The sequence below is a fragment of the Camellia sinensis genome, chromosome 8 (genome assembly GCF_055761805.1).
Source record: "Camellia sinensis isolate YWXY chromosome 8, ASM5576180v1, whole genome shotgun sequence".
NCBI classification, from domain to species: Eukaryota; Viridiplantae; Streptophyta; class Magnoliopsida; order Ericales; family Theaceae; genus Camellia; species Camellia sinensis.
Window position 1 is genome coordinate 157,046,830 of NC_138968.1, and position 24,868 is coordinate 157,071,697.

General features: G+C 34.9%; 3 protein-coding genes and 1 long non-coding RNA gene across 6 annotated transcripts; 1 reads left to right on the forward strand and 3 right to left on the reverse strand.

Annotated features, from left to right (window-relative positions):
• Positions 1-510: 510 nt before the first annotated feature.
• Positions 511-6,344, reverse strand: GLR5 (glutamate receptor 5). 3 transcript variants are annotated; one of them, XM_028255640.2, is made up of 6 exons: positions 5,684-6,344; positions 3,457-4,802; positions 2,870-3,147; positions 2,639-2,670; positions 1,247-1,656; positions 511-1,115 (listed from the first exon to the last, which is right to left on the reverse strand). In XM_028255640.2, exons 1-6 carry the CDS (start codon positions 5,937-5,939, stop codon positions 705-707), a joined length of 2,733 nt encoding a protein of 910 aa, XP_028111441.2. In that variant the 5' UTR covers positions 5,940-6,344; the 3' UTR covers positions 511-704. The 3 variants fall into 3 exon arrangements, with proteins under 3 accessions (XP_028111441.2, XP_028111440.2, XP_028111442.1); XM_028255639.2 differs by having other exon boundaries at positions 511-1,124; XM_028255641.2 differs by having other exon boundaries at positions 511-1,124; positions 3,457-4,794; positions 5,684-6,333.
• A 7,274-nt stretch (positions 6,345-13,618) lies between these two features.
• On the reverse strand, positions 13,619-16,481 carry LOC145797241 (uncharacterized). The gene is made up of 3 exons (XM_082883888.1): positions 16,440-16,481; positions 14,467-14,793; positions 13,619-14,376 (listed from the first exon to the last, which is right to left on the reverse strand). The coding sequence occupies exons 2-3, from the start codon at positions 14,791-14,793 to the stop codon at positions 13,762-13,764; spliced, it is 942 nt and encodes a 313-aa protein (XP_082740014.1). The 5' UTR covers positions 16,440-16,481; the 3' UTR covers positions 13,619-13,761.
• Positions 16,482-18,302: 1,821 nt separating this feature from the next.
• Positions 18,303-22,060, forward strand: LOC114309822 (large ribosomal subunit protein uL6c). The gene is made up of 3 exons (XM_028255642.2): positions 18,303-18,700; positions 20,837-21,145; positions 21,594-22,060. The coding sequence occupies exons 1-3, from the start codon at positions 18,666-18,668 to the stop codon at positions 21,928-21,930; spliced, it is 681 nt and encodes a 226-aa protein (XP_028111443.2). The 5' UTR covers positions 18,303-18,665; the 3' UTR covers positions 21,931-22,060.
• A 760-nt stretch (positions 22,061-22,820) lies between these two features.
• LOC145797237 (uncharacterized) lies at positions 22,821-24,367 on the reverse strand. The gene is made up of 2 exons (XR_014338522.1): positions 24,126-24,367; positions 22,821-23,644 (listed from the first exon to the last, which is right to left on the reverse strand). It is a non-coding gene; the product is annotated as an uncharacterized LOC145797237 (long non-coding RNA).
• Positions 24,368-24,868: the final 501 nt, after the last annotated feature.

Below are 24,868 nucleotides of genomic sequence, written 5' to 3' on the forward strand. Positions count from 1 at the left end.
GCAAGAAAAAATAATTGATACTAACCTTTTTTTATTGTCGTACTTTGTATTGTTCGAGTCAATACTATTCTTGAATCCCTCTCAAAAAACTTACGATATTGTTTTTTCACTCTTTAGAGATAAGTAGCTTGAAAAATTACTAAACTTGATGTCACAGGCCATATAATTACTAGGTCAAGGACCATTATCAAAACTAATCATATCAATTTCCTTTAGAAAATATTATCTGATAATAAGTGAAGTTACAGATAGGGCTTAGCTAAATTTCTGCTAAAGTCCTTAAAAGAGTGGACAAGTATCACAATTATCACATTTAATTAAATAATCAAATAAACAAACAATATACTATATATTAAATACATGTAGCCATGTGGGCCACATTAATAGGCCTAGTTTACACTGGCTTACATATCTTCACAAATAAATTATAATGTTATCATAAGCATATTTGTCTATCATTAAATATTTATTAGCATATTAGCTAAATATCTGAACAAGAACACAATGAAATCACAGAATGTTATTAGATTAATAAAACTATATGTTTGACAACAAGATGCATACATGATTCATAGTTACATTTTGTATTTTCAGTAACTTTCATCATCTATAGAACTAGAATTCAGGTGCACCAAATCCTAAAATTGATATAAAAATATAAGACAATCCCTTTAAGCCCTATTGAATAAAATGTACATCATTGATCAGCACACCTGAGGAGGTTGAGCATTACCATGCTGAGTAACACTTTTTTTGATAGCTTCTTCTTTCTCATCAATGAAGTCAAAGAAGTTATAAATGACCTTAGAACACGGAGTACTCGTTGATGCAGAGGATGAGGGAGAAGAAGGTTCCATCAGCTTCCGTTTGTAGCGGATATATTGGCGAATAGTTCGTAGAAAAAAGACTAGCAAAGCGGTGAGAGTAAAAACGCCACACAGAAGATAGAGAGCCCAGAAACTGCTCATTTGGAGCTCATTAGGCTCTGGGGTTTTTCTTCTGTCTGCTGCACAACCTGCTTTACAGAACCAGTTGTCATGTATCTCCTCAAGTCTTCCGGTCTCAGCAAGCTTGAGGATCGCCGTGGACATGTCATAGGCAAGTGGAGAGTCTCTCTGAAAAGCCTGATTATATTATAATGAAGACATTTAAATCTAAACACTATCACACAGCAATTCTAGATATAGAATGTGTATGCGTTAATACGTGTGCAACCATGTATCTGTTTGTAAATGAAAGTACTTACAAATCCCCATCCACTCCTTGTGAATGATTGCCCAACAATTCCAAAATCAGTCTGCTGTGACAGAAACAATTCGACATATGGAAGTTCATCTACAATAGCTGCCACACCTCCATTGCTTGGTCCTAGCCGCAATGCTTTATCATATTCTTCTGGGGAGCCCAGAGAAATGAGTCTTGATTGAGGTATGTAAAGAATTTCCGTCATATAGCTATAAGCAAATGACCCCACTTGATAACCAATAGGCCAATCACCTGCAATCAAGCTGTCGATTCCTGTGATGGATGATGATGAGAGCTGCTGGACTGTAAGGATTGAAGTCAAGCTTGCTGTGTAACTCGATGTGATCACCATCAAAAGGAAAAGCCAAACCACCATTACCAACCTTCCAAGTGTGCTTACTGTATCTTCTTCTGCGAAATAAAGTAATACTGACTTAGGCCTCGTTTGGCAAGTGGCTTTTTTAGCCAAAAATCCAAAAAGTCATTAAAAAATTCAAAAAGCTAACAACTTATACCAAAAAGTCAAAGATTTCATTTTCTCTCTACTTTTTGCACATCTTTTCATAAAAAACAAAAAAATCATTCCAAACATACTAGTTTTTTTACATCATATTTTAACTAAAAAGCCAAAAAGTTACTAAAAAAACTTATTCCCAAACGAGGCCTTAGTGTTGGTCCCAAAAGTCCAAATCCTTGATAAAATCAGAATGGTGCACCGCATTCAAAGAAATTTCCACATTCTTTTACTTTTGTTATAGGGAAGCAAAATTATTGCAAAAGAAATAGAAATGATACCCAAAAAGATGCAGGAGAATTATGAATATGGAAAAATGTGAAAAATGTTGTCGGTCTCACAAGATAGATTTTTCGTGAATAGATGTTTTCCAGTGCATAACAAATTGTGATGGTGCAGGCAAGATTACAAGACAAATCAGACTTGCTGAGATGATTTTTGGTGCTAAACTTTACATTTTCCCTTTGACAACAATAACTCCATGAATTAAAATATTAACCAAGTGCTTATCTTTGACTTTGTGATCTATAAGTAGCTATTCTCCTAATTATTCTAAATATGACTACATTTTAAGAATGGAAAAAAGAAGGAAGTTTTGAAAATAAATCATGACTAGTTAAGAATTTCACCTAAAACAATGCAATCATTGATTCGGGTTTAAATATACTTCATGCATTGCTTACTTAAAAGATAACCACAGGCTTCTCCTGATGTTTTGAAAACTTAGTTTTAAGCTCAATCGAAAGGCTTTAGGAACAAAGACAGCAAATGAAAGATTCCTTAAGCTCATCTGATCACTGCTCTCTATGATAGATGATAGAAGCACACATTATACATAGAAAACAAGTAATCAGGATAGATTGTCAGAAGTGTACGTACGATTTTTCTTGAACAGAGTTGAGAAGCTGAACCTGCAACATAAATGCTTGGAAATTAAGTTCTCTTGGTTGATGTAGGGTCCGTTTAGACGCAGGTTCAAAGTATCAAACAGTTCACCAAAAATATAGATGTGGTGATAGCATTAAAAACTTCATAGACTGCAATGACTATTTACAAAATGAACAACCAAAAATGAAGAAGAAAGTTCTTTTAAACATCAAGGAAGCTTACAGAAACATTGTTATGATCTGTCTCCTAGGAGAACCCCGGAAATCATCGTTGACACGATGTTCAAGGATCCAGATAACCACTGCAATCATCACAAAGGAAGCTGCAGTGACGCACCACATCTCTACTGTAAATGGTTTGAGAAACACCCAAGCAGTTGATTTTGAGTCACTGATGGGAGCCACTATGACGAGACCTGTGATAGCATAAGGCTGAGTAAAATCAACAATCTTCGTCCGGTTTGTCACAATTGCAATGTCCCCAACAACCGCATCAAAGACCTGACAGTGTGTTTCGAAAGAATAATCAAGGTATGCTCATTTGAAATTAATCACTAATAAATCTGCTAATACCATAGAGTTTAAGCCATGGGACCTTACAGGTTTAGGATCAAAGTCTACGAAAAGTACACTATTTAACAATTAAAAGAAATGGTATGCCAAGCGAAAAAGAAGACGATATAATTGGGATTGATCCAACCATCCCCAAATAGTTCATTACCATCCCTTTAATCTGATTTAGCATATTATGCTTAATCTGCAAGCTTATGTTATCTTTATTACTAATGGAAGCCCATACATATTACTTACATCGTCTGCAACCTTCTTCACAAGTTCATTATAATTGGGATTGGACTGACCATGCCCAAATGGCTCAAATTTGAAAGGAATGTCATACGGGACTAGCTTTCGGGCTTCGTTAAACACATCTATGCAGTAACCTTGTATTTTGTGGCTGCTGTGTGATTCTGTCACAAATTCAACAAAACTGGCTCTATTTGGTACTCCAATTCTCAATGGTCTTTCATTGCTGGCAACCACCCACCCACGTGGCTTTTCTGTTGTCCCGCCAGGCCAGGTAACATTGTCAAGATTCTGATCTGGATGGGAATGGTTAATTTGTTCCTCTTTGAGAGTTTCTGGTGGTAGAGTAGAGAGACCTGAAAAACTAGACCAATAACCTACCCCATGAATTGCCATCTGTGCAATGTTAATGACATCATAATCACTGTTCACAAGGTTCCGATCTGTGGTAAATTGAATTTGCCCTGTCAAACCAGTGAAATTTGTGTCCTTCAATTTTTTTAATAGAACTTTACCACCATCAAAAACTTTGAGCTTCCCAAGTTGTGTTTCAGTTCCTTTTTCATTGTGTAGCTTGTCAGTGAAAGAAAATGTCATATTGTTGTGCTCGTTTAAAAATTTATCAATTGCATGTGCAACTGCCCACACTGTATCATATGCATAAAATCCATAAACATTCAATTCAGAATGTATTAACCCATTCTTCTGCATTTTTCTCCATCGAGATAGAAAGGCCTTTTTTTGGACGGTTTGTGGGATATGCTGACGAAGCCCAACTACCCCTTCAAGGATTTTTAAAGAAGATTGATTTTCTGTGGAGAATGTATCTAATGTAGCAGAAAGCCAATCCGTTGCAAGCCACACATAGTTACCAGTCATCATATGAAGTTTTTGAGCAACAGTAAAGATTCTCAATCCCGGGTCTGGATTAATATGAACAACATAAACACGAGGTCCAAGCAATTTGGACTTGTTGAGCAGATAAGTTAAATCGCTGAGATCATATTGGGTAGGCAAAGTCAATTTAAAAGAAACTTTTGACATTTTCTTTGCAAGCTCATCATTCAAAGCAGATATTCCATTTCTTCCATACTCATCATCCACAAAGATGGCAATAACCTCTTTCCATCCATAAAAGTCAATCAAATCAGCCATGGCTGCCATTTGGTAAGAATCACTTTGTGTAGTTCGGAAAAAGTAGGGGAATTGAAGGGCAGACAGAGTCGGATCAGAGGCAGCATAAGAGACAAGTGGGACTTGGAGACCATTAGCAATCAGAGAAATCATATGAGCTATTGAAGAAGACTGTGGACCAATTATTGCCACTACTTCCTTCTCAATTACCTGAAACGCTGACAAAAGAAATGTAATAAAGGTATTGAAGCTGGCAAGGAGAACAGAAATCCAGCATTCTGACCACGTAATTCATCTCTGGAAATTTGAAAATAATATTTATTTGAGAGAACTATTTACTTGCTTTTGCCAAAGAATGGTTTAATACATAATTAAACCAAGTAGAGTTCTCTAACAGGCTACCTCGCTAAAGTACTGTCTTCTTATGTACTATGAGGCACGGACATTCAAATTATTAACAGTAACCGTGTCTGACACATGTAGGACAGCGACATGCCTCGGACACTTCAATGGAAACTTCTAGGATACATTTTTGAAAAGTTTTAAAACTCTTGCACAATTACAATGTGGTAAAAACTCCAAAAAAGCACACTTCTTATAACTCTTATAATTATACACTTAACAAATAATAATTTATGTCATTTTTCATCCTCTAAAATCTTAATTTCCAACAATAATATACTTGTTCTAATAATATTCTGCTTTCTCACACAGGTAACTTCACAAGCCAGCATAACATGAAATTTGTGAAAGGAAAACACAATAAAATATAGTATAATTTTTTATTTTTTTAAAAAAAAAGGGTTGATGGATCGTTAAACCGACAGTCTTTGTTTCCAAAGTAAGATGGTTTAGGCTCTGCTAGGACTTTTGCAAATTAAAGAGGGCTCAATTTCCTTTCTCTCATATTCCAAAAAACAAATGAAGAGAAAAATGAAAAACTAATCATAGAACAATAATATGATTTCCACAAATTTGGTTAAGTTCATCTTTATTTTAAATCAAGAATTTTATTTCACTTCACTTACACAACAACATTAACTAATTAAGTAGAATCTTAAAAACAATTAACACCAATTAGAGAGGAAGAGAGGGTTACCTTCAATAGACCCCATGAATACACTGCAATTTGTATCCTCCATAATAAACTTCAATTCAGTCCCACTGAGAATTCTCGGATCGGCATTGATATCGGAGGCCGCGGCTTCCATGGCGGCCTTGGCAACTCTGCCTATGACCGAATCGAAACTGAAAATTGCTCCAACATTTACAACAGAAAGCCTTTCACAGTACACAGAGCCACCAAGAATGATCAATATAAAAAGGGTCTGTGGTATCATCACAGTGAATTTCATGGTTTGAAGCTTGAAAACTAATTAGTACAGAGTAAAATCAATGGTGAATCAAAACCCATTTGCTTATGAGGGGAGATTTAAGTCCTCTCTAAAGTTTGATTTTCAGAGACTTGTATAATTTTCTATAACCTGCAAATGAAAGGTATTTCAGAATCATGATCACTGAAATGCCCAGTTTTTAGTGGAAACATGAAGTGAAGGGTACTTTGTATTAGGTGAGGAAAGTAATTGACAGTTTTAAGAGTGGGATGTGGAGAAATTGAAGAAGGTAAATGCATAGTAATGAATTGTGGTGTTGATTTTGGTTTTGTGGAAGAATCACATTTTGAGAGAGAGAGAGAGAGAGAGAGAGAGAGAGATGTTTTGCTAACTTCCAAATCATAGCATCATGCATGTATCATATGTGAGATGGGAAATTCTAATATACACCTTAATTATATTATTATTATGTTTTATAATTATGACTATTTTTTTTTAATTTGTGATATTATTTTAATTATGACTCGTGAGTTCCTTAGTTATATTTCATGTTATATTTACTTATAACATCTTTTTTTTTAAGTTATGAATAAAAAAATTAAAATTATGTCATTTTTCTTTTTAGCTCTAAATAAATAGTTGTCAAAGCACTTTAATGATTGGTGTTTAAAGTTTGTAAGGAATTAATTTTACATGAGAACCATTACCGTATGCACCTTATAACTAAATAAGAAAATAATATAATTTTATATTTTTTAAGTCATAATTAAAATGAAAAAAAAAAAATCATAACTAAACAACACATAAGGCATAATTAAAAATCTCATAAGTTATAACTAAAGAAGAAAATTGATCATAACTGAACAATAAAATAACAAAACTTAATGATGCATATGATACGTAAAGTTGACAAAAAATAGTATTTTAGTTAAAAATATTTAAAATAATATTTTCTAGAGAGCTTTTTTAGTAATCAGGTTATCATATTCTTCTGTGGACCTAATGGGTTATAACAACTCTAGAATGGATTTATCAATAAAAATCTCTATTTTCTATTAAGTTTAATGATTAAAATATATTTTTTCATTAAGTTTACTAAATAAAATAACGTTTGAAATACAAAAAGTTTTTAAAAAATGAAAATATTTTTTAATTAAACTATCAATAGAAATTGCAAAATCTTGGAAATGTTTTTTTTTTTTCCTTCCTATTTTTGTCCCTCTTGTTCTTTGTCTTTCCCCCTTCTTAGTCCTGAAAAATGCTTCCTACCCCCAGCTGGGGGTGACACCCAGTGAGGTGTCAGCTGGGGGTTGGTCCAGAAAAAACAATTTTTTTTTTTTTTTGATTTCCGACCAGTGGGGGCGCGCCACGTCACTGGGGGCGCCACCCCCACTGGGTGTATGAAGCATTGTTGCTTAGTCCTTGCCCCCACCGCCAACCACAACTCCTTTACTTCGCTAGTATTGGCAATCTTTTTCCACTCTCCCACGCCACGATTAGTTGATCGGACATTAAGGTCAGGTTTGACAATTCAAATATAATTTATTTTTTTATTTTTTTATTTTTTTTATTACATCACCTCTCTACTTTTCTGTATATCTTTTTATAAAAAGATAAAAAGTATACTTATTTATGTTATCCCAAACAACCCCTAAGTAGGTGTTTGAGATAAATTAAAAAAGTATATTTTATTTATTTATTTATATACACTTATTTAGATCACATTAATCAATATCGCCTATCTATTTTTTTATATAAAAAATTAAAAAATACACATTTCAAACAACCCTTAAATAATTACTGACAAATTATGAGTGCTTTCCTTATAAAGGAAAGGAGTTGGTGCTTAAAGGTGATTTCTTTTGGTTCTTTGATAGGAAGATTACAACTTTTAGCCAAAACCAATGAGAGATTGCAAATATTAAAGCAAGATAAGAATGTAAATGTGAATGTGAATGTCTCAATTGAAAGTAGAACCATATCCAATGTGCATCAATTCTGATTGTCCAAATACATCTAAAAGGTTATAGACATAAAGAAAAGGACAATATTTGATTGGTGATTTTAAGAGCATCTCCTTTAAACAGGTTCACTTAAAAAAGAAATAGCATCTTTTCCTTCAAAAAAAAAAAAAAAAAAAAAAAAAAAAAAAAAAAATCTTAGCCTGCGTTTGGTTGTGTTTTGTAAATGTGATTTGAGAGTATGAATTGTATTTTGAGTTTATGGGCTGTACAATTATGATTTGAGTGTAGAAAATTTGTTTGGTTATGATTTTTAAATAGAGTTTTGAATTGTGTTTTGAAAATGTATTTTGAATTATGTTTTGGAAGTTTGATGTGACATGTGAAAGGTGAAAATTTGTTTGGTGATGTGTTTTGAAAATAATTTTCAAAACTTAATTCAATCAATAATTTATCATCAAACACACAACTCATATATCGATATTGATATCTATATTTTTTATCAACAATAATAACCAAACTATTTTTAAAATACTGAAATTAAACATTGATTTTTTTTGTCAATTATTTTTTTTTAGTAATTTTTTTGAATAATTGTGATTTCGAAATAATTTTTTCATTTTAAAATAAACCGATGTCAATTTTTTCTGCCAATTAATTTTTCTATCAATTCATTTATAAAATACATTTTTAATTTTTTTTCTAACATTTTGTTAAAGTCAACAACTTTTGAAAATACGTATTAATAAATAAGGGATAAATATACTAACTTTCATATTTTAAAATACAAATCATAATATAAATCTTACAAAATATTATCAATTTATTTTTCATTTATTACATTTTTTGTAATTTAGTACAGATGTGTAACAGAAATGCACTCTATTATTGTCCACGAAGAGCTCATATAATTGTAGGAATTGACATGTGAAATGACCATTATGCCCCTCTGAACTTAAATGAGAAGTGATGATATAAAACAAAATACAAAGGGTAAGATCGTAATTTCACTTACTTAATATATACTCCCTATTATATAATAGCTGTGTTCTAGCTGTGTTCTAACAGTAATGGAAAGAAAAAGCAGAGGACGCATGTGATGAAGATTTGAAAAAAGTAATAATATTATATTTAACAAATAAAAAGTAAAAAAAAAAAAAATTCCTACAATTATATGAACCTGACCCTTCTGAACCTGACCCTTCCTATTAAATCTGAATCTCCTTCTATTTAACGCACCAACTTCACCTTCTCGGAAGCACCTTCTCCAGTTACATCACAGAATTAATTTAGACAAATAGAAGATATCCACCATCTGGTTAGGTCCTCCTTCTCCACTTCCATAATTTACAGGTGAGATTTTCATGCCAGTTCATCTTCATATTTGGTTCAAACATGAGCTTCAGAAATTCAGACATAAGCTTCAGAAATTAGCTTCACTGAAGGGGGAGGGGAGGACGACCGGCCGGTCATCCCGTGGGACTTCCGGCCGGTCATCCCGGCCCAGTCACTTTTCATTTCTGTTCCATTTTCATAAATCTGTTCCATTTTCATTTGTTATATTTTTTGATATCTGTTTTAAATTTTTCGCACTATCATTTATTTTTCTAAGTATCAGTTTCTAAGTTCTAATAAACTCTATGAATCAAACCCCAATGACAAATATTATTCCTTATGATTTTTTTTTTATACAAATCTGTTTCTTTGGAATCTGCCTAATTAAATTTTGTCACCAAATTTTTTTATATTTATTTTTTTCATAAAAATAAGTTTGTATGCATAAAAAGATACTAATGTTTGATATATTTTTCATTCATTTTTCTTACCTCTCGTATATTTTAATAGACATTTTTCTTTCACTTTTACAGTCATCATGCCAAGAACAATCATGCCAAGAACAAAACGAACCAGACCCGAAGTTGGTAAATCGTCAAACCTTGTACCACCACCACAGCAACAAGATGATGGCTATCCAACTAATGATTTTTATTCATATCATTATGAACAAGCCAATGAACATTTCATTCGTCGACCAATTGTTACGGGGAGAAACGTAAAACTACCTTCTCAATATGATTCACTCTTAATTGGCAAATTAGATACAATGGGATGGTTACCATTAAATAATTTACCAAGTAAGATATATCCCCGTCTTGTACAATTATTTTATGTTCACTTGACAGCGGGTGACCAACAAAATGAACCTTTGAGTCTTACCTCTTATGTTAAGGGGAAAAGAATCACACTCTCTCTGCGTCGTTTTGCACAAATTATTGGAATCGAAACAGGAGATTTACAATGTTATTTTCAAAATGAGTCTGCCTTAGAAAAAATTGTTGATGATGTCACTCAGATTTATACCACAATTTGTGACAATCGATTTAGCGGCACTAATTTAAAAGTCAGCCATTTAAAACCTCACCTTCGTATTCTCCATCAATGGATAGTTGAAAATGTCACCCCCAAAAAAGGACATTATAATACTGTTGCATGTTTTCAAGTTTACTTGTTATATTGTTTTGAAATTGGACAAAAATTAGATTTATGCTTTATATTACTAAAAGAAATGATGGTTGCAAAATTGGATACTCTGAGTGGCCGGTCCCTACCTTTTGGAGCTTTACTAACCATAATTTTCAAAGCCCATGATGTGAACCTTGAAGATGAAGCATGGATCAGAATCACTTCACCAATTTCTGAATATACACTGACCCGAGCTGGTGGTTCTGACACGTTGATGGGCTCTCTTAATCTTCAAAATGAACCAATACCTGATGAGGAAGAACCCAATGACAGTGCCATGCCACCAAATGAACAACCCCGTTACTGGACAGATTATTTAGCCTTGGAACAAGAACGGTACAATCAGCGCCTACAATGGGAACAACAAATGGCTAATCAGCTCAATACACTGGGTACTCGGTTTGATGAATTTGGTACTCGATTCGATGAAATTGCCACCACTCAGAACTCACTAATTCATCAATTTGGTGAGTTCCGCATAGACTCCGAGAGACGTGCTGAACTGACAAGGAACCGCATTGATCTGATTGACCATCGAGTCACTCAGCTGTACCATCAGCATTTCCCTCCACCTCCAACACCACCTGATAAGGATGCTTAACTTGTTTAAAAATCATACGGTTGTTATATTTTTTTCCCTTATTTTTGTTTTGCTTATTTATTTGGTGAGTTTTGTTGTGATTGTTTTACTTTTGTTATTTTGTTATAAACTTTCCTATTCACGTAATGAATAAGAACGAGGGGTTTTTTTTGGAAGCATTTAATTACACAGTTATAATGTTAATAAATAGTATGTCATACATGTCTATGAAAACCTTCATTTCAATAAAAAAAAATAAAAATTACACAATTATTAAATAATTTGTGTGCATCAATTAATAGAAAAAATGAAATTAATGTTCTGAAATTAAATACAACAACTTATAATTTAATAATAAACATGTGTACTAAAAAAACAAATATTTAATAATAAACAGTCTTTTTTTTAATGAAAAGGGAAAAAAAATTCATATAAGCAAAAAAATATATATTTAATAATAAACAATCGGGAGATATAAAAAAGTAAAATATAATAATTATTTTATGTTATTTAATTTATTATTATTATTATTCTTATTATTATTCGTTATTTGTTACACTTTTAAATGGTGAACTTATCACCACCACCACCTACCACCACCAACCATCCACTTGCCACCACCACCCACCACCACCCACCTACCACCACCACCCACCACCACCCACAACCTACCTACCACCACCACCCATCACCCACCTACCACTACCACCCACCACCCACCTGCCACCACCACCCACCTGCCACCCACCACCCACCGCCACCCACCACCACCCACCTGCCACCCACCACCCACCGCCACCCACCACCCACCACCCACCTGCCACCACCACCCATCACCACCCACCACCTATCTGCCACCACCACCACCCACTACCCACCACCCACCACCACATTTAATTTAATGACAACATATTTATTTCTAAAAGTTATTAAGAAACACATTGCATATTAATAACATATTTAATTGTCTTTGGTAGACTATACATAAATTTGCATATTACACATTGCATGAACAGCATATTTAACTACACATGTACTAAGAAAACCATTATCTTCAGTGCCCATGGTGAACATGATTTTGCCACATAGCAGTAGCAATTGCATCCCTAACGTTCGATTGGGACGTTAACCCATGTTGTGACATGTCAACGTAGTCAGGTTGGTCTCCAGGAAGCCCGTCTGCTTCTGCTTCTGCGGCCATTTCATTATCAGCTTCCATAAATAATGGATCCATAACTGCATGCAAACGGATCCAATTGTGCACGACACAACATGCAATCACGAGAGGCCCTTGTCGTGTGGACTTGTAATTTGGCATGGACCGCAATATTGGGAAGCGCTTCTTCAAAACACCAAATGTTCTTTCTATGACGTTGCGTAATGACGAATGTCGATGGTTAAACAATTCCTTAGGTCCTGCATAACGATGGCCACGAAACTCTTGCAAGTGATATCGTTGAGACCGAAATGGAGCAAGAAATCCAAGCATGTTCGTGAAACCAGCATCAACTAAATAGTACTTGGCTACATGTAAATAATGAATACACAGTTCTGTCAATTAATATATATAAAAACAGCCAAGGAAAAAAATATACAGTATGTTGTTCAAGGACAGTCACCATTGGGTGGGTGTGGGAACTGTAGATCAGCTCGTGTAATAGAGTCAACCAGAATAGCGTTGTCGTGAGCGCTACCTTCCCATCCAGAATTAATAAATGTGAACAACATATCGAAGTTGCAAGCTGCGAGTACATTTTGCGATACCGTTGCTTTTCGACTGCGGAATGTATGTTGTCTTGAAGCAGGGACCCATGCTTCCACCAATGTGCCATCGATAGCACCGACACAATCCTAATTGACAGATATCAGCCTTTGATATTAAAAGCGAAACAAACTGATTGATTTTACTTTCATAATTAAAAAATAATAATATTTATTAACCCTTATGGATATGAACAAATTTAAAATTTTTCCTGGGATGTCCTCTAGGTTACGTGGTTTGATAACCGATGATGAAAGCTTGCACAATGCCCGCATAACAATTTTTATGTGCCGACAAATTGTTTCCGTTGAGTGTTGAAATCTATCTGCCATTATTCGATGGCGATCATTTTGTGCAAAAGTGTATAAAAAAATTCCAAGCGATTCCTCCACACTTATATGCATATGTTCAGTATCGATAAAGCCATTATGGAGTAAAGTGTCTTTCAATAAAATGAATGTTTGTGCATCCATTCGCATAACGTTCATCATTGTTTCTGGATGGCCATTTAATAGGCCGAAGATGTAATCATCACCTCTGAATGGACACGTTCGCTGCGGTCGGCGACTACTTGACGCGTTGATATGGTCATGCATTACAGCAATCATCAAGAAATCCATAAAATCATCAACAACCTCATCCTCCTCTGATGAGAGCTCCATTGTATTGTTTTCTCTGTCGGATGACATATGTGTTTGTCTACATCACAGTAAAAGCATACTTATAAAATATGTTATTCATGCAGTGACAGTTACCGTTATTCGTGCAACAGTAAAATTCAGAGGATAACAAAATTTATTTAACACATGGTCATATTATAATAACTTCCATAGTTTTAATATAACAGAAAACACTTAAAAGTTAAAAAAAAAAAAAAAACATACGAACATAGAAAAGGAAAGAGGATATGATGGAATGAAAAAAATAAGAATTAAAACCAAATCAGGGATAATGAAATGATCAAACAGTTCAGCCAAGAAGATTTGCTAACACAAGCAAAACAGGGATAATCTCAGTTCACTGCAAAGCGAGGATCATGGCTAGGCGCAAATGGGTAGGAGTGCGCATGAAAAACCTTCGCCATTCCTTATCCTTGAACAGTGTCAGTGCCCTAACGTACTGCAACGGTGGTATGTCCCCAAGCTCAAGCAATGCATCTTGACATGCATCAAGGGAATAATCATCACCACCTGCACTTATAGCCTCAGTCTCATGTTCTCGTGCACGTGAATGTCCTGTTTTGGCTTGTACATAGGATGTGAAAGCAGCACACACATCATCAAACCCACTTGACCGTGACTTTTTGGAACGGCCACTGTCAGTCTGGCTGGTTGTAGGGCCTCTCTTGTGACTTTTGCCCTTTGCTAGATCTATATACTCATCCCCGAATAAGTCAACAGGAATGGCCTCAGCAGCATTACTCCCACCAGCGTTACTCCCACCAGCGTTACTCCCACCAGCATCAACGTTCCAAAATTTATTTAACATGTCGTCTTCTTCTTCTGAGTCAAGGGGTCCTTGTGTGGATGCACGAGACAGGGCCCCTGTAGCACAACAATTTTCAACAATTTTTGCCATTTCCTGAAAATATTCAAACCCTTTTGTCCTAAACTTCTTCACATTTCTGCTAGCCTACAACAAGTACAAAACAAGAATTAAGCATTGTGTATATCATGAAACGTTTAAAATAAAATTAGAAAATAGTACAGATTAATGGAAAACCTTATCCCAAAATTCATCGGGTGCAACAACAGTGCCTATAATAGGATCCCATCCCAGACCAGTTTGTGCCTGGAGTCGCTTGAATGTCTGGTAATCAGCTTTCAAGCGCTGATATTTTTGGCGCACCTTAACACCTGTATACCGAAATCCATATATGTTGTGCAACTGATTTGCATAATGATTCCAATGCCTAATTGTCCACGAAGTAGTACGGCCCGTTGTTTGATTGTTTCTAACCTCATCTCTCAACATATTTATTAATTTCGTTTCAATTCTGGGCGTCCACATTTTGGTGTTCTCATTGTCATCGGAATTATTTCCATCCATCTATAAATATACAAATTATATTTAAACTAGTTTGGGATGAATATACAAGCAGAACAAAGTATTTTAAAGAACACTGCGATGGATATACAACAATAACAGTGCAAAATGATTTGAAGGAGAACACAGATAAAGGAAAAAGTACAAATTATTTTATTTCAAGGAAAAAAGTACGTAGCAGATTAATTGAATTTAAATAGCTGAAATATAATCACAAAAAAAAAAAAAATTCAGATAGCAGAAATATAACCACAAATAATAAAAAAAAAATTCAACTTTTATAAACCCAAAACCAACTTTTTTCCCTGTGTCCCAAACGACCCCTTGCAAGTAGTCATGGAAAAAACATTTTTTTGTTTTATCAAAAAAAATTTTGCATAAAAAAAATTTCGCTAAACCTTTTTTTTTTAATTCTATAAAATGTAATTTCAACCAATAGAAAGAAAAGGACGGTAAAGTATGGTATGAACTCGATCAAAATAAAAGTATGGTATGAACATTTTATTTATTTATTTCTATAAATTAAAATATGACTCAAAATAATAAAAAATTAAAATACATACATAAATATTCTAATATGTTGAAAAATTATGAAAAAATATAATTAATTTTAACATAAGTATATTGACTTATCTTTTAATAACATCAAAATAAAAAATATTTTAATGTAAAAAAGATAACATTATTATTTTTTCGTTTTTAATTCATATTCATATGAATGATAAATTATTAATAAAAAATGAAATGCTATAAAAATTAAAAACTTTACTATATTTTATATAAATCTTATTTACCATATAAATAAATAAATATAGACATATATATGTCTAAATGGTAATGTAACAGTAGCTATCCCTGGTTTTAACCGTGTGTGCCACCGCTAGGGGTGTCTTTGCTCTCAAAGCCTCAAAATTCAGTTAACATTGGGGTGTCTTTGCTCTCAAAGCCTCAAAATTCAGTTAACATTGTGTTTAAATAGTAGGAAAGAAATCAGTAATTTTTTTTAATTAACAATCAGATAAAAAAAAATTTAATATTGGTTGTTAACAATGTAAAAAAAAAAAAAGCTTAATTTAAAAAAACACAATGTTAACATTCAGTTAACAATGTTTTACAAAAAAAATTAGTTAACATTCAATGTTTAACAATGTGTTTAACATTGTGTTATATTGATTTGAATTCAAAACAAATCAGTATTGGTTGTTAATTGAAATTAAGGAAAAAAAATAGTAAAAAAGCCGGTGGGTTCAAACAGTTCAGGGAGGACCGGTGGTTCAAACCATTCAGGAATGGAAGGTGGAAGACAAAGCGGAAGAGAGGTGGGAAGACCGGGTGGTCGACCGGCCGGTCGACCGGCCGGATGACCCGGGGGACGACCGGCCGGGTGTCCCAGGCACTGCCACTATACATTTGATAGAAGAAAGGTTCAAACCGTTCATAATTTCAAATAACAACCGATCTGAAATGGAAAATACGACATACCAAATTCTGATAAACCATTTACGAACTGATTTCAACTTCTCCAAAATCATTTATACATAACAGATGAATGATTTACACTATTTTTGAAGAACAAAAAGTTGAAACAGTTGATCGACTCGTTTGAAATCATTTTCAGATAACAGATGAAGGATGAAGGATTTATTTACCAGATTAGTGGGAGTTGAATAATTATCGCCGGTGATGGAATGTGTATATTGATTGAACGAGCCACTGTTTGCTCGTCGAATTCGATAATAAATTTGATAAATTTGACCTGAAAAAAAAATTAGAATGAATTTTTCAAATAATTTCCCTATAACAAAATATGTGAATAATTTTGTGAATAATTTCACCTCGCAGTCGTCGTTGATTGGTTGCCCGTAATAAGAATCGTCCGCAACGCACAAATCGTAACTCAGTTGATTTGTGAAATATGATACGAGTATGAAGCGGGTTGGATAGATTGAAACTCTCTGAAACTCATCCGTGATGAATCTGAACACTGAGAAGCCGCCCGTGATAAATCTGAAGGACAGGTGTAGATGAGGTTCACGTGAAAGTTGGGAGATGATGAACAAGGCAGAAACGTTGAAAGGGAGATATTTGCTACCAAACAGATTTTGAAAATGTAATTTGAATTAACACGCGGAATCAATTTTTGAACATCGTATCCAAACGTCATACGCGAGCCCACGTGTTGAAAATTGATTTCAGTTCACAACCAAACAGAGCCTTAACCTTTTATCATATGAATTTCTTTACATGTATGTATCTAAAATGCATATTTGTGGGTCTTTGAAAGTAGAAACAACACAAATGGAGTTCTTTCCATCTTCACTAAGAGGGGGGCCCCAAAAAAATAAAGAAAAAGAAAAGGGGCAGTGCTAGTGCATGCCCTAATTTTCGAGCGCGGATTCACGGCCGCTCTACCCGGCAGCCAAACCCAGCAGCCCCCAAAACGACGTCGTTTTGGGAGCAAATTTTCAAAAAAAAAAAAAACGCAGAGGAAGAGAGGGAGGAAGGAGGGAGAAGAGGGAGGAAGGGGGAGGGAGGAGGAGGAAGGGGGAGGGAGGAGGAGGCAGGACTGGAGGGGGCCATAACCAGTGGGGGAGGAGGAGGAGGAGGAGGAGGCGACGAGCTACGACGGCCGGCGACGAGCTGCGACGAGCTTCAATGGCGAGGCGAGACGACGATCGGACGGCTGCGACGGCCGGCGAGGCGAGACGACGATCGGACGGCTGCGCAGCCTCCTCCCTCCTCCTTCCTCCCTCTTCTCCCTCTCCCCTCCCCTCCCTCTGGTTTCCGTTCGAAGAGAGAGAAAACGAGAACGAAGAAGAAGAAAAGAAAAAAAAAAAAAAAAAAACCCCCCAAAACGACGTCGTTTTGGGGGGCTGCCGGGTAGGGTCGCCGGGTAGGGCGGCCGAGGATCCGGATTCTTAATTTTCAACCCTATAAGTTGGACCTTGTGAATACCTCTTCAAATGAACATGAACCCCAAAAAAATCTATAAATAAAATTTTAAAAAATACTAATGAAGATAATAGGAGATTACAATATTTACACCCATATTGTCCTTTTGGAATGTGGTGGTGGATTTGATTATTGCAAAATTCTTGCAAAGCATTCCATTGCGTGAACACAAATTTCCTTGTTCAAAAGATATTACATTGCTCTCATATTTTACTATTAATTATTGTTTTTTTTTTCAAAACTTTGAAGTAAAATTAGTGTATGTGCTGATCAAATATTCAGCTGCAATGGTTCTCATAATTAATTGTAGTTGGAAAATTAGGTAGGCATAAAACTCTAATTAGATCAAATAATAACTAATTTGAGAACCAAACAAATTTATGTTGAAATAGGCAGGGAATTCATAACTTACACTTTTCCTTTTAATTTTTTTTATTACTTGGTCAATTTAGTGATCACGAACATCTTTCACAAAGCAATTGAATTGTACCTTTAGTCCAAAGAGTTAAAATTTCTAATAGAGTTTGGCTCTAAGCCGAGTGTAACCATAGCCTAATAATTGCACTAGCCTACAACCCCTCTTACAACTTTATTCTAGTTGACTTGGAGAGAATAATTGATATAAAAAGAAGTATCCAATTTCAATTCTATTCTTTGTTTTTCTCACATTTTTCTTAGATCCTCAAAAGAAAAGAAATAAGAAAAAAATAGCAAAAACTGAAAAAGGAAAAAGAAAAAGAAAAAGAAAAAGAAAAAGGAAAAGGGGGTAATATGGGAGATATCATCAAGTATGAGGAGCAATTGGGTTATTACGCGAAAAGTCCGTAGCGGATAACAGTCGATTTGGATTGGCCTTTTCATCGATTACCAGAAAAAGGGTTCACAAACCTTCCCAGTGAGCTCAAGCTCCGAACCTATGAACAATGGCTTCTTCAATCACAGCTTCTTTTCAAACCGGGTATGGGTTCTAATACTCCTTTCTAACCTCTTGTATCATACATATGTCTGTAATACATTGTGTATTGTTGAATATGGATGTGTGTATTAATTGGGTCACTCCAACATCATGATTCTGAGATGGGTCTTCTTGATTTGAACAGTATACCATCATGTATTGTTTTCTGGGGAGGTTGATTGTTGAAACATAAATTGGGTTTTTATGATAGGTTCCTAATATGAGTAGGGGATTTTTTTTTAGTTTTAGTTTTGATACAATGAAATGTTGTTGTTGGGATTTGTTTGGTGGTGTTCAATGCGTGTAAATTTTAGTTTAATCTAAATTTACGGCATTGAATTCCGCACAAGGTAGCTCAAAGTGCTCCGGTGAACTGGGATAGCCTGCGAGACAAGGAACAATAGGTTTACCTCTTCAATGCTTAAGTAAGAAAGGGAGAGAGAGTGAGGTAGAGAGACAAAGCCAATTAGGGTTTGGTATACTTAGCAGCGGAGAAGATAGAGCCCTTTCGCTATAGAGAAAGCTAATTAGGGTTTGGTATACTTGGCATATTTGTGAAGCAATTCGTTACGCACATGTGAGACATCTTTTCTCTATCTTAATTGGACTTGATGTCAGTTAACTTGGCCTTCTTCTGACTTGCAACGTCTTGGTTGGCCTTAGAAGATTTCACAACCAAGGAAGGCCCAAAGTTGCCTGGTCCAGGTCTTGCACCTAGACCAGCCTCATTTGTGCCCACTCCATCTATTGTCCGCAATTCCAGCCCAGTTATGCTTGCACTCCACTTTCTTGGTATGCTGCATGTTTCGGGCCGAGCCTAATCTATTGTGCACTATGGGATTTGCTCTGTACGGTTGGGCTTGGCCTAATTCCAAGCCTTGTATTCTGGGCTATACCAGCTCGGTCCAGCCAACTTCACTTGTATTCTGGCCTAATTTCAAGCCTTTGGATGAATGGATTTCACATGAAGAGATTTGATGTTGAATTTTATAAAAATATTAGAGGATAGTTATTTTTCAAAAACAAAAAAATATATATTAGAGGATTAGTTATTGCAGGTAAATGATAACACTGAAGTGGAGGATTGAATAGAGTATAGAGGTATGTTTCATGTATTTTGTTAAGATCATGTACAAGTAGAATCTTTTACAGAATGATTTCAAATAACTATTTTTGTGAAGTTATGTGAAAGTAATCGTTATAGAACTTTCAATTTCATTCTTGATATCTAAATCTAAATTATTACATTGACTTAAAGGGCTATACTCCTCAAATTCTTGACATCAAATCTATTCATTTCAGATCCATAAATCCAAAGGGAGCCTAAATGTTGTGGACATATGCTATTAGATGTTCTTGAACTTTGAATTTGTTGTCTGTCAATTTTTTTCCTCCTTTTTTTGGACCAGGGTTTTATCTAACACATACATTTGTAACATAGCAAAAAGGATTGAATGTTTTGTTTTTGTTTTTGTTTTTGTTTTTTGGAACAATATTAGTTTGCCTTGATGAAAAAATGACCAATGCTGAGAAAATCCATGGATGGGTCTTCATCTTTATAGTTATTGTTTGATTAGGATTTAGGGTTTAGGGTTTTCATCTTTATAGTTAGTTTGGTTTAGTTATTGTTTGATTATGATGTGTCACAATGGTACAGTTTAATCGCACCAACTTTCACTGGTGTAGTTTAATTTTGATTGGCTGATGATCAAATGATGTTTAGTGGATATTAAGTTGCACTTTTCTATGAGTTCTGAAAAGTGCTAGAGCAAAGGCTGGATTCTAATCTAATGTTTGTATCATTTATACAAAACCTATTGGTCCACCAAGAGTAACAATGGTGAAGAATCCATAGTTTGGTTTTCATTTTCTTGGGTCTTAAATTCCATTTGTGTGATTGATCATTGTGTTATAATAGGACAAAAGTACCACATTGTTTTGTCTCTCTCTTTTCTTTTTTTATTATTTATTTTTAAGCTGATGACTTAAAGTTGTTTGATAAATGGTCTCTCATGGGTGTCTTGTGTCTTGAAAACTAGCATGCAGAAAAGATTTCGTGTCATAGTTATTTGGCCAATAAAACTGGTTTTTCCAAATTTATTCTGAAATTTTGAGGTAAATCTGTTTCTTTGGTGACAGCAACTTGAGATCTGTATTTCTGGGTGAAAGAAATGGGATATATGTTTCCAGTGTTCCTGTCACTTGTGCTGGTTTTATGAGGAAGACTGTGGAATGCAAAGAATCGAGAATTGGGAAGCAACCAATTGAAGTTCCATCCAATGTGACAATCACAATGGAAGGTCAGGGTTTGAAAGTAAAGGGTCCTCTTGGGCAGCTTTCAATTGCTTATCCACGAGAAGTAAAGGTTGAGAGGGAGGAGTCAGGTCTTCTTAGGGTTAGAAAGGCGGTGGAAACGAGAAGGGCCAACCAAATGCATGGCCTATTCAGGTAAGCTCATTTTATTTTTATTTTTGTGGATAGGCATATATTGTTTTCTTTTATTTTAATATTTATTGTGCTTAGATTAGATATTAATGTACCCTAATTTATTCTCTTCTTCTGTACTATTCTCTAAATCTTAAAACGTGATTTTATTTGAATTCTTACTTGGAAACTAATTGATCTTGTTTTTATAAAAAAAAAAATTGTGGATCTTTTCTGAACACCTTGGATGGTTGTTATCTTATTTTTTTTTTCAATATATATCATGAATAAGGAAAAACTTTGTTGAGAAAACGAGAGATTAATGTCGACTGCATTAAGCTTTCTGTGTAATTTTTTAAACAACTCTCTTACCACCTACCTGATCCTTATTCAAACAAAGTGAAATTCAACGATAGGACCATAAGACGTGCTATACCTTTTTCTTAGCTCCAGTCTACTTTACTTTTGTCAGGACTCTTACCGATAACATTGTGGTGGGTGTATCTAAAGGATTTGAGAAGAGACTTCAATTGATTGGTGTAGGATATCGTGCAATGTTGGAAGGAAAGGTCTTGGTATTAAATCTCGGGTTCTCTCATCCAGTTAGAATGGAAATTCCAGCTGGCATACAAGTGAAGGTGGAAGACAACACCAGAATCGTAGTAAGTGGATATGACAAGGCTGCCATTGGTCAATTTGCTGCTTCAATTAGGAAATGGAGACCCCCCGAACCTTACAAAGGTAAAGGTGTGAAATATGCTGATGAAGTAGTACGAAGAAAGGAGGGCAAAGCTGGGAAGAAGAAGTAGATATAGATGTTATTGCCATTGTTACATTTTTGTCTGCTCATCATGCTTGTCGATCTGCATAGGCAGTATCAGATATATACTGACTTGACAATTAAGCTTATCGGTATATTTATTGGTTATTTCATTTTAATTACTTGTCTTCCTTCTCTTCTTTGCCATACAATTATTTCTCTGTTTTATATTCTCTTATGTTATGGTATGAGAATTGTTATGATTGGCATTTACAACAATTCAGAGCTTGTTTAGGCTTAATTGTTTTGAAAATTGACATTTATAACTATTGCAAGTTGAATCATTTTGATACCTATAAAAGTAAACAGTGGATGTACAAGTCTGATGGCAAAAACAACCACGGACCTTTAGCACAAAATTTTCTGCCATTTAGGAGAGGCATATCACCTTTGTGTATGCTAAAGTTAGTGGCTCTTGCTAACTACAAGAGGAAACCAAATTGCGACCCCTCATGCATGGAACTAACTTCATATCATATGGGAACATTCAACCTCTTACTAACATTGACTTGGGGAGATTTCTGATGTTATAAATTCAGTGGTCTATGTTGCCCTGCATGGCATTACCTAGCACTATGCAAAAGACTAAATTCAAGATTGTAACACAAATTAAAGGCATAGGGATCCTGTGTCCCCAAAAATGTTTGTCCCTTTGTCCCAAGACTTCTCCCAGCACGTAATGTCTTAAAATAAATTTTCTTTTAAATTGAAAATTAGCACTCTTAAGGAGAAAGGTGCAGAGCTAATTATGGGTTAGGATGAACAAAACATGCAATTTTAATGAACATAACTGAAGTAAATAATCCAAAAAATAAAGTTCTAATGAAAAAGAGAACTGAAAGGAAAACAAACGAGACGATTCTGTCAACATGATCAAGGTTGGTTTATCAAAAAAAAACAAAAAAACCACTTTTATTCTGAGAGTTGATGTAAAAGACATAAGACCACCATTCTTCATCCACAAGCCTGAAACATCAAACAAACTGAAGAAAATATGATATACATAGTCTGTATTATAGCTCACAACTTCCTTGACAAAATAACTTTCTGCATATTTGAATCAGAGGGCGCCTTGAAACCTCTAAGAAACAGTGAGTACGAGGCTATGTAATCTCACAATTATACGCCCTGACACAGAATCTTCCAGGTTAATCAGAAAGCCGCGAAAAACTAAGCTTTTTGAATTGATCTGTAATGGGCCTGGACCATGATTTATTAGTATTCCCACATTTTAAGTCCACAATTTCAACAATACCAAATCCTTTCTTTGTAGTTCTTCCCTTTCTGGAAGTTCTATCCATGGAAATGTCTTCTGAACTGAGCATAGGAATGCCATGGGGAGAATGGCGAGTGCTGTGTAATTTCTTCTGGACGCTCCCTCGTCTTCTACGATCAGAGCATTGCTCATGTTGTCAGCTCTTCTCATTTTGTAAGATGACATTCTTCTTGGTTGTAGCCTTCTTGTTGATACACCACAATCAACGGAAACTGGGACAGTTTGTGTGTGAGGTCGGCTTTCATAGGATACCAGCATCTGGGGTGTGCTCTTGATGGCATCTAGTTCATGGGTAATCAGAGCACTGATTGTTCCAATGGCACCTACTCTGATAGCTTCAAGTGTATGAACCATGATGCTCTGAGAGTCTGTATTAACAGTCTAATCTAATCAGATTTTGCTCATAGAAAACAAGCTCTGAAATGCCCTGTTCAAAGAAACGTTATCGGCAATCAGAAAACAAGCTTTTAATGGGGTCGATCTTGTCTCTCACCCAAAAATGGGTTATGTCAACTCTGCTCACCCCATTACTAGTGCTCTCATTAGTTCAGGAGCACCATCATCATGCTTAGTTGATAAAAAAGAGTAGTAGTTTTTGTTATAATATTGCAACAATCAATTTAAAGAAGCCAATTTTAAGCACTGAACTATAACATAGGTATGAAATTGTTTGGAAAAAGGAATATTCATGACTTTTAAGATTGGTATTTCAAGCCTATGAATCATCAAAATTGAGTGGTTGGGGCTGATCCAATGGGTGTCGGTTCATTATAGAAATCATACACTAAAACCCACCAATTATTATGGCATGAAGAAGAACAAAAGAAGCCCAAAATATGATCGAGACCATTTGCAGAAAAAGAAAGATCTGAAATTCTCTCTCCTAAGATAACTCATTAGAAGCATACCTAAATAAGAATCATCATCTTCAAACGTTTCCTTATAATCAGTGAGTTTAGTTGTATACAAAATTGAATTGAGAACCCATCGGTGAAACTGCTGAGACAGAGCAGAGGAACACATAGAAGAACATGAAGAGAGTTTGAATACATACCAGAGGGAAACCAAATGGTGGTGATCTACCAATGGGAGATACCACAAAAGGGTCTCAAAAAACCATATTATAAAAGTTTCTGCAACTTAATCATTTGATATAAAGAATTGCAATGCCAGTTTTGTTTGGCTTCAGCTAACCTTTTCTGTCTCTATCAGCAGTTGGTTTCAAGCACGCACAATCTCATGATTACATGAGCAATAGACTGTTTCCATTTTTATTTTATTTTTTGAGCTCTCTCAATATATTATTAAGAGGTTGTAAAACATTATTGAAAGTTTGTTTGGCATTGGCTAATATAGTCAATTTTTTTGTGTTGGAGACTTTTTTAGCTTTTTTTTTAACCTCGTTTGGTTTGATTTTTTTGACTTCTTTGACTTTTGTGAGAGAAAAAATGCAATGATTATGCATTGGATTTGATAATTTATCTTATTAACTTATTTAGCCTATTTTGTCATTTTGTGCCTTTTTAGTTTCAAAATGATAGTCAAACCAGCACTGAATTTGAAACTTCGGAATATAATAAATGATCAAATTACTGTGCATTGGGCAGCTAGATTTTGCAATCATCGCCTCATAAACCGCATGTGAGATCAA

What these genes read in the sequence shown, in the direction of transcription:
- GLR5 (XM_028255639.2), bottom strand. Translation starts at nt 5,939, where the DNA reads ATGAAATTCACTGTGATGATACCACAGACCCTTTTTATATTGATCATT. An exon ending in CAGATCATAACAATGTTTCT is followed by an intron (nt 2,671 to 2,869) that starts GTAAGCTTCCTT and finishes TTTATGTTGCAG; the next exon opens with GTTCAGCTTCTCAACTCTGT. An exon ending in AACTCTGTTCAAGAAAAATC is followed by an intron (nt 1,657 to 2,638) that starts GTACGTACACTT and finishes TTTATTTCGCAG; the next exon opens with AAGAAGATACAGTAAGCACA.
- LOC145797241 (XM_082883888.1), bottom strand. Translation starts at nt 14,793, where the DNA reads ATGGATGGAAATAATTCCGATGACAATGAGAACACCAAAATGTGGACG. An exon ending in CCGATGAATTTTGGGATAAG is followed by an intron (nt 14,377 to 14,466) that starts GTTTTCCATTAA and finishes TACTTGTTGTAG; the next exon opens with GCTAGCAGAAATGTGAAGAA.
- LOC114309822 (XM_028255642.2), top strand. Translation starts at nt 18,666, where the DNA reads ATGGCTTCTTCAATCACAGCTTCTTTTCAAACCGG. An exon ending in ACAGCTTCTTTTCAAACCGG is followed by an intron (nt 18,701 to 20,836) that starts GTATGGGTTCTA and finishes CTTTGGTGACAG; the next exon opens with CAACTTGAGATCTGTATTTC. An exon ending in CAAATGCATGGCCTATTCAG is followed by an intron (nt 21,146 to 21,593) that starts GTAAGCTCATTT and finishes TACTTTTGTCAG; the next exon opens with GACTCTTACCGATAACATTG.